The following is a 9,050-nucleotide window of genomic DNA, read 5'->3' as shown; positions in this document are numbered from 1 at the left end:
AAGCCAAGAGAAGACAAGCACCCAGTCACCCAGCAAGTCCACGGAAGCCGGGAGCTCTGCCTGCCCCTCCCGCAATCCTGACAGGCCGTGTGAGAAGCCGCTGGCGATCCCCACTCTCGGGGCTCCGCCCACAGGCAGGGTAGTGATGGAAGACTGGTCCAAAGGGCAGTGACTGGATGGAACTGGTGCCCAGCGGGGTGACAGAAGGGCAGAGCAGAGCAGCCTGCTGAGGCCCAGGAACCAGGGTGAGGCGGGGCCTCTTGGCGTGGGGCTCAGCGTCCTAGCCCAGGCCCTGCAGTTCTGCCTCGGACTTGGCATGGCCAAGGGGCCGGAGCGTCCGGGGAAGCCTGCCCTCGGGCCCGCAGTCCTGCTCCTCGTAGCCGGGGTTCAGGCGGCCCATGTCGAGGGAGCAGAAGAGGCTGCGCTCCGTCCCAGCGTGATGCTCCACCAGGGCCTCCAGGCTGGGGAACTCAGCCGGCAGGTGCTGGTGGGGGCGAGGAGGGGAAGGGACTTCAGCTCCAGCTCCCCCTTCCACACAACCGCCCCCTCACACAGGATCCTGCCCCAGGAGGGAGGAGGATATTCGAGCCCAGAGAGGACACTGTCCTGCTCACAGCAGAACCACACCCCGGTTCCCTCCCTTTCTCTCCTCCCAGCCTGGACAGGACTGAGGCACTCGGCGTGGAAGTAAGGCCACACATTTAAAAAGTCCTTCCTGCCCACCCCTGTCCCTGGAAACCTGTGATCAGGCCAAGACTCCAGACCTAGAGACTCGGAGGCTGTGTGAGCTTACGCAAGCCTCTACCCTCTCTGATCAGTTTCCTCTACTGCTAAAAGATGAGTTAGGGTGTGGGAAAGCGTGACTTTTTAAAAGCCGGGATTTCTGTAAAAATGTGAGGCATGACCCTAGGCCAAGACTCTACCTCCCCGGAGCGAGAGAACTTACGGTGGAGCCAGCAGAGTACAGGTGGGGCCAATAGGCCAGTGGGGGCGGGGCCAGAAGGGCCAAGGACGAAAGAGTGGATGGAGAGTTAAATAAGGGGTGGGGCCAGAGAGAGCCAATGGGGGCCCGGGATGAGGGTGAGGAGGGCTCAGGCCCTCAGTGGTTAGGAAAGGGCGGGGCTGGAGGGCGAGGGGCAGGGCCAGGAGCACTGTTACCTCCACGCAGTAGCGGCCTAGGTGGTTCCGGAAGACCTGGTGGGGCACCACGCCGCACTGTGTCCTCACCGACAGGCACCACTGGCCACTGGTGCCTGGCTCAGGCCACAGCAGGAAGGCCCCAAGCACGTCTCTCCGCAGCAGGGCGAGGGCACTGGGCCTGGGAGGGCAGAGGGGAGAGGCTGAGGGCGGGCCCCCTAGTCAGGACCCAGCCTCAGCTTGCTTAATGGCATCACAGCTCCACAGCACCGTAAACACAGTGCCTGCCCCAGAGTAGACCCGCAACGGAAGGAAGCTTTTAGCCTTCCCTTCTAAAAGGTTTCCAAGGGGGTCCTAATTGCTGACAACTTCAAGACCCAATCGGTAGAGAGCTGGCATTTAGGGAGCTGAACCCTGTGACAGGCCAGGCGCTGAAGGCTTTACCTGAATAACCTCATTTGATCCTCTCCACAGCCCTGCAATGAAGGTCCTTTTATTATCCCCACTTCACACTTGAGAAAACTGAGGCCCACGGTGGGGAAGCCCCTGGCCTGAGGTCCCGAGGTCAGGAGGCCTCCGCCCAAGTGCAGGGATGGACACGTCTCAGGGCCTCGGGGGAGCCCACAGCCTACTTCTCTGACGCCCCCCCAAAAGGGCTGGGCACCCCCTCCTACCTCGATATGCCAGTAAAAGCCCAGATGTTCTCCGTCAGGCTGCCCTCGCTCTCCACCAGGCATGAGGGGCCCCCAGGACCCCGGGGCCAGGCCTCCCACGCGTCAGGAACTATGGAGACCATCCAGGGCTCAGAGGAAGAGAGGTGGTCCCCTCCCGCGCCCAGCCCGGCCCACGCCCACAGGCCTCATCACCCCCGCCGCTCCCGGCCCAGTCTGCACACATCCTGCTTCCCCAGAGGCACAGCAGCGCCCAGGCACATCTCCAGGCACAGCCCCTCCCCAGTCACAGCACATCAGCAGCTACGCAGTCGCCTCTGCAAGCCCCTGGGCACGCAGCCCCGGCTGCGCCCTCGCGCCCTCCCTCGCGTGGACACGAGGCCTCAGCACTCCCAGGCGCAGGCATCGACAGTCACGGCCCCGCAGACACGGACACTCAGGCCCACCCTCGCCGACTCGCGCAGCCGTGCCCGGCCACTCACAGGCCTCCCGAGCCGACAGCTGCAGCTGCGTCTCGTAGGTGCAGGCGCGGTAGGCCCCGGAGCGGATCACCTTGCTGCGGATGGCCTTCTTGCGCACCAGCGTGGGCGAGCAGTACGGGTTCCCCAGGCGGGCGTGGCGGGCGCCCCCGCGGCTTTCCGACTCCGGCGGCTCCTTCTAGGGCACCAAGAGGACCCCGCAGGGGCAGCCAGACTCAGGCCCAGCCATTAGCCCCTCCCACGGAAGTCCAGCACCCGCCCCTCTTGATCCCCAAACCTTCGCCCAGTTCCCTTGTCCATGGCCCACTCCCTGGCTGGGGTGCCGCGTACCCCACTGCCCCCAGGCACCCCTGCTGGCAGCCGCCCGAAGGAGACCAGCGCGTTAACGTGCTGTGAGAGCTGATCACGGCCGAGGGGTTCCCGTACTAGGCCAGGGGTGCCCCCAGGGCCCGACAGGGGCTTCAGGGGCACGTCCCCTACGGGTCCCGGGCAGGGCTCAGGCCGTGCCCGTTCCTCAGGGTGCTGCCAGAGGTGAGCGAGCTGGAAGGAGCGGCAGAGCAGCAGGTGCAGGATCTGGACCTGGGGAGGGAGAGGGAGGCGGGCTCAGCTGGGGGAGGTTTCCTGGGGGCCTCCTCAGGCGTCAACCCAGGCACCAGGGGGGCATGCAGCCCCTTGGCGTGGAATGCTCTTCCCTATTCTCCCTGGGAAAACTTCTTATCCCTCAAAACCTCACCACCATGCAGCATCCCCGACCAGCTTCCTCTATTCATTTAACAAATACCGAGCATCTACCTTGTTCCAGGCGTCATGCTTGGAGCTGCGACGACATGGGCTAAATGCACTCCTAGCCCTAGGTTTACTACCCTCACCCTGCGCATTGTACCCTCTTGGGGGAGTGGCTAAGAGCCCAGGCCCTGAAGTCACACAACCTGGGATCCAGTCCTGGCTCTGTCACCTAGGAGCTGCTGTGTGACCCTGGGTACAGCATGGCATCTCTGCGCCTCAGCTTCCTCCTCCCCACCTCCCTGTGCCCCTTTAATGAAAACGGACCACAGAAGACCCCCTGGAGAAGCCCAGCACTCTGGGGCCCACACATTCCATCCGCGACACACATCACCCAGGCCCAGCACGTTGGAACTGTGAGCTCCAGAAGATCAAGGGCCACGTGTCAGCCACCTGTCACTCCAGTGGCCGGCACAGGGCTTGACATACAGGGCTGACGGCAAATGCTTGCTGCGCGGAACCAAGCCCAGCCTCTGCTCGCCAAACAGTTGGCTGCCGAGCCTCCACTGCTCATGGCGGCCACACTGGCTTTGCTTTTCGGGATCTACCCGCCCACCCACTCTCCCCACGGGGCCAAGCACCAGAACAGTTCAAGACCCGGACCCAGCCTCTGCTCTCAAAGGATTCCCGTGACTGCAGTTAGGGACAGACCGATGACAGAGTGCAGTGCGTGTCACAGGACCGCAGAAAGTGTGGGGGGCGGTCTGGAGGATTCAAGGTGGGCTCCACAGACACACGGGCTGAGCCTCAAAGGGCGAGTTGGAATTTGCCAGAATGAGAAGGGGAAGGGGTTGCAGGCAGAGAGAACAGCAAGGGCAAAGGCCTGGCAGTGTGACCCTCCGATCTCTAAGGGCACAGCCTGGTCCCCACCTCCAAGCTCGGGGAACGCTGAGGCCACTGACTCGCTTTGAGGGAGTCCTCAGAGGGCAGTGCCACAGCAGGAGCCGGGGTGGCAAGGGGTGCATGCCTGGAGGGGCGCAGGCCAGCGTGGCTGAGCCGTCCAGGGCCTCGGTCCCTGGAACCCACACTGATGCACAGCAACCCCCCCCCGAGTGCTGCGCCCCCTGCCCTGGGCCCCAGGTACCTCTCCAGGCTGGCTGCCCACAAAGAGGTGGCAGAAGAGCTTGCTGGCCGGGCTCCGGGGATTTCGGGCCATGAAGGCGAACTGGCAGTCGGCTGGGCACCAGGTGGAGTAGAGTATGCGCCTCAGGGCGTGAGCCATCAGGAGCACCTGGGGATGCAGCAGGCACACCGGCCTCCATCAGACCCACCGCGTGGTCTGCAGCTGCCAGCCCAGCGTGTGCCAGCCCCGAGGGCCCCGCACACCCGCTGGCAGGCCTCCCGGGCCTGCTCTCCAGCCTGCACGCCCAGCTTCGGGCCCACCCTGCTCCTGGGGTGAAGAACTCTGCCCTCCTTCCAGGCCTGCCCAAACCACGCTTCACATGGGAACCCTCATCCTTCACAGGGAACCTGAGCTCGGGTCCCTTGCTCCCTGCTGCCAACCTGCTGGCTGGGGTGGTCATGCCAAGCTACGGAGCTGAGGGGCAGAGGGTTCACGGCCTGCGGGTCATGGGGACAGGCGGTTGTGGCCAGCCCTGGGCTTGCACGCCTGGTCTCTGGAGTCAGGTGACCGGGGTTCAAATCCTGGCTCTGCCACTCACTCTCCGGGTGACTTGGGCCGGTGAGGGCAGCTCTCTGAGTCCTTGTTGTGACAAGTGGGGCTGGGGGGTGAGCGAGACCTCATGCAGGTGGCACAGGCCCTGAACCCAGGGCCCCGCCATGCACAGCTCTGCACCCATTTACACCAGTCCTAGGTGAGTGGTGCCGGAGTCGTGGGTCTCACAGTCTGGCACGCGGTTTAGTGTTCATCAAACATTGGTTTGCACTAAGAGGAGGATGGCAGGCCAAGCAGGGGCTCCCAACTGGCCTCCAGCCTGCCTGGCCCTGTTCCACAGTCATGAGAGGCTAGCCACAGCCCACTGGCCAAGCCCGGGGACCCACAGAAACCTCATGGGGCTGGTTGGTCCTGATGCTCAGGCCAGGAGGTGGCCCCCGGAGATTCTGGTGGGCTGGCGGCCGGCGGGTGAGAGGGAGGAGAAACTGTCGTCCACGCTTGCCAGGGCGGGAGGGCCTTGGAGAGAGGACGTCCAAAGGCCCAGAGCAGGCTGGGCAGCCGGAGAGGCTGGAGGGGCAGTGCAGGGCTGGGTGGAGGCGAGAGCATTCCCAGGGAGCAGGACACCTGTCCGGTCCTCACCTGCACCCACACGGGTTCCTACCTCACCCTCCCCGCTGTAGATCTTGAGGCCCTGAAGGCTGAATTTCAGGATGACAGCCCGGCGTCGGGGACAGTCCTGGGGGGGAGACAGTTGGTGGGGGGCAGACATTACCTTCCAGGCCCTGCCCAGCCCAGCCTCTGTACTAGTCCCCCTGGGCTGGTCAGCCAACTCCACCCCAGCGGCCAGGGGACTGAGCCCTGGACAGGGATCCCCCCCCAGGAGCCGGGGAAGTGTGGATGGCTCCTGGCAGACCAACCCCTGGGCCATGTTATGACCACCCCCCCCATCTCTTCCACCTGTGGCTTCCACCTGTGGGGCACAGGTCATGACCACCCAAGGGAGGGGGCCCCCGGGGCTTCAGGGGCGTGGCTCCAGGAGCCCGGGTGTGGTCCTGACTGGGCCCATCTCTCAGAACGGCGTTGGTCCTGCCCCTCCCTGGGCCTCACTTGCTCCCTCTCTCTGAATGGAGGTTGGAACGGATCACAGGGTCTCGGGCCATTCCCAGGCCGACACCCCAAGGCTGTGATCCCCCGCAGGGAAGTGCGCTCCCCAGCCCCCAGCCCCTTACCTTCAGTGCCCACAGCTGCTGCTGCACCAGCCACGCGCTCTCCTGGGTGTCCAGGTCGTCCACGGGGAAGGAGCCCACGTACTGCTTGGGGGTGGGGTGGGGGGTGGGAGGGCGGCACGGGGAGTCAGGCCCATGGCTCCTGACCCCTGTCCTCCAAATCGCCCTCCACGCACGCACTCTGCTCTGTCGGGTAGGCTGTGGACGGTGACAGAGCGCGGACTCGGAGTCCAGGCTCTGCTACTCTCCCTGGTGAAGCCACTCGGCCCCTCTGCGGCACCATCGCCTCATCTGTGCACACACACTCCAGAGCTGGGGCCACCGAAATAGGCCCGTGATCCACGGCTCCTGTCCACCCCCAGGGCCTGCCACCCACTCACGCCCATCGGAGCCCACCTCGTGGGGCGCCCCCACCCACCTGGGCAAACTTGGTGATGCACCTGGGCCGGTGAGGGGCAGGGCCGCAGTCGGAGGCTCTCCGGCCCCCAGCCCCGGCCTTCTGCATGGCCCCCAGGGTGCCCGGCTTCAGGGTCCACAGGAGAGAAGGCTGCAAAGGGCAGGGGAGGAGGGCTGGTGCCCAGGCGGTCGAGCCTCAGAGCGCCCGTCAGAGGCCACCAAGCTCTTGCATCCAACAAACCCTGCCTGAGCACTGGCTGTGTACCAGGCAGCACCCCGGGCGCTGGGACCCAGGGGACACACGGCCCTGACCCAAGTGACAAACTCCCTGCCTGCCCTCATGGAGCCGACAGTAAGCTAAATAATAAGTAAGATATGGAATATGCTAGATGGTGGTAAAGCAGAGAGGAGGAAATGAAGGGCAGGCTGGGGTCGACTACAGCCGAGCAGGCCTCGCTGAGGAGTGAGCTTCAGGAAGGAGCTGGAGGAAGGGGGTGCAGACATGTAACCAGCTTGTGCAAAGCGCCAGGGGACGGGGACAGCCTGGGAAGGCAGCACCCAAGAGGAGGGATGTGACAGTGGCGAGGACAGAGTCTGCACAGGCATGGAGGCGTGAAGGCAGCTGGGGCCCTGAGGCAGAACTCAGCAGAGCAGCCGCCGGGTTGGGATCGATCGGCCTTAAATGTCACACTGGCGCTCTGCCCTGTGGGCAGTGGGGAGCCACAGCAGGTTCCAGGGCAGGAGCTCTGGAGTCCACAGGGGCAGGGGGCACTGGATGGCCAAGGCTGCGTCAACAGGGCCCTGGCTCCTTCCGCCCAGCCTGACTCCAGCCCCTGCCAGAAGACCCCACCCCAACCAGACCGGACACTGATGCTGAGGCAGGGGGTGGGGAGGGTGGACAACTGCCCCGGGGGTGCTGAGGAGTCCTGCCCCAGCCCACCCCAGCCTCTGGTCTTTCCTGGGGCCCCTCTCCCAGATCCACCAGAGGGGGAAGAGGAGGAAAGCTGCCTTCTAGACCGTCCTCAAGGGCAGGGAGAGCACTTACTCCCCGTCAGAGCTCAGACCACAGCTGGTGCTCAGTGAACGTGGAATAAACTCGTCACAGACAGAATGGCTGAATGCCTCTGCCTAGGTCCCAGGGACTCAGCTCCCTCAGGCTTCCCTGGGGCCAACTTAGACCCCCACCTCCATCCCCCATCCTGGCGGGCTCCGTCCCACCAGGCTACTTGTAATCACTGCACTTGGGATCAGAGAGACCTGGGTCCAAATCCTGTGCGACCTTGGGCAAGCTGCCTCACCTCTCTGAGCCTCCATTTCCTTGTCCCCAAACCTGGGGTAACATGAGGAGTCAATGAGAGTTGAATGCAGGCACAGAACCCAGCACGATGCCTGCCAGGCTCGGAGCTGTGATCAACAAGTACAGTCTCACGAGGGATGGGGAACCCCCAAACCTGATGCAGGAGCTTGGGAGGACAGCGAGGTCTGACCACTTTCAGTGCCCTCCTTGCACCAGGCCGCACCTGAGAAGAGACCACCTGGGCCAGGAGGGGGGGCCTGCCTGGGGGCCATGATTCCTGCCAGGAGAAAGCAGGGGTCAGACAGGGCGCTGGGCAGGAAATGGGTGCACCCCAGGTGTGCTCTCGCACCCGCAGGAGTCCTGGAGAAGGAGGGTTTGGGTGCTTTGGAGCTGATCCAGCGCCGAGGGCCCAGGAACGGCCCCTACCTCAGCCTGCCCCTGACCTTCAACCCCAGGCTCAGGCCAGGTGGGGGCACCAGCAGCAGTCGGCCATATCCAGTGAGCAGCCAGTAAGGGAAGAGCCAGCGAATAAAGGCCGCGCGGTCCCTTTGAAGACTCCCTGGTTCCGCCCTCCTGGCACCTCGCTACTTTGTGATCCTAATTATTTTTCACATCACGTCCATTACCTACTGTCATTTTACACTTAAATACAGCAAGTTAGGTGTGTAACTCGCACAAGAGCTTACGTGGCCTCGGTTCCAGGTATGGAGACGGGGCTTCCAGGGAACTCGCCTTTCAACTTCATAATCACATCCTGGGCTGGGATGCCCGGAACCCGTGGGCGGGGCGGTGCGGGGGAGAGGGTGGGTGCGGGCGGGACAGAGGAGGCAAAGATCAAAAACCAAACAGGGCAAAAGGGAGAGAGCGAAGGAACCCAGGATGAAAAGGCAGCCAACAGAAGTGGGAACAGAGGAGTGGGGAGAAAAACAGTAGAAAAAGAGACAAAGGAGAGATGGGAGGAGGGAGAGATGGGGAGCACATTTCACATGCTGCCTGCGCTGCTGCTGACACAGCCCCTCAGATGCTAAGAGTGTTAAGATGGAAAGGAACCACGAGGGCTATGGCACACACACAGGCCAGGACAGCTGTGTCTAAGGCTGTGAACAGCCTCCGTCCTCCAGATCCAGAGCTGCAGCTTCCTTGGGGACACCCAGGGTGCAGGCTGTGGGGTGCGGGTGGGGAGACCACTGGCCCTCTTATAGGTCCCCCCTTACCCCCCATCACCTGATCCTTCCCCTACCCCGGAAAACTGGAAGTTTCTTCCCCCCAAGCCTGAGAGGTGCAGTGCATTTCGGCTCCAGGCCTCAAGTTGGGGGCTGCCCAGGGGACCAGGGAGGGTGCAGGCTCACCCTAACCCTGGAAACAGACCCGCTTACCTGTTCCAGGCACAGACACCCACTTATCCCTTTGGATCAGACCTGTTTTTCTGAGGTTTTGCACAGGAGC

At 63.6% G+C, this 9,050-nt stretch overlaps 1 protein-coding gene across 2 annotated transcripts; it reads right to left on the bottom strand.

Annotated features, from left to right (window-relative positions):
* Nucleotides 1-280: 280 nt before the first annotated feature.
* SH2D5 (SH2 domain containing 5) lies at nucleotides 281-9,050 on the bottom strand (the record flags this gene model as incomplete). Of its 2 annotated transcripts, XM_082653295.1 has the most annotated exons (10): nucleotides 8,981-9,050; nucleotides 6,330-6,458; nucleotides 5,915-5,995; nucleotides 5,347-5,421; nucleotides 4,155-4,301; nucleotides 2,618-2,866; nucleotides 2,291-2,465; nucleotides 1,812-1,920; nucleotides 1,159-1,318; nucleotides 281-484 (listed from the first exon to the last, which is right to left on the bottom strand). In XM_082653295.1, the coding sequence occupies exons 2-10, from the start codon at nucleotides 6,414-6,416 to the stop codon at nucleotides 281-283; spliced, it is 1,287 nt and encodes a 428-aa protein (XP_082509421.1). In that variant the 5' UTR covers nucleotides 6,417-6,458; nucleotides 8,981-9,050. The 2 variants fall into 2 exon arrangements, with proteins under 2 accessions (XP_082509421.1, XP_082509422.1); XM_082653296.1 differs by lacking the exon at nucleotides 8,981-9,050 and having other exon boundaries at nucleotides 5,915-5,998; nucleotides 6,330-6,461.

Source organism: Grampus griseus (assembly GCF_964374135.1).
Source record: "Grampus griseus genome assembly, chromosome: 1".
In the NCBI taxonomy this organism is placed as follows: domain Eukaryota; kingdom Metazoa; phylum Chordata; class Mammalia; order Artiodactyla; family Delphinidae; genus Grampus; species Grampus griseus.
This window is presented reverse-complemented; position numbering and strand designations above follow the sequence as displayed.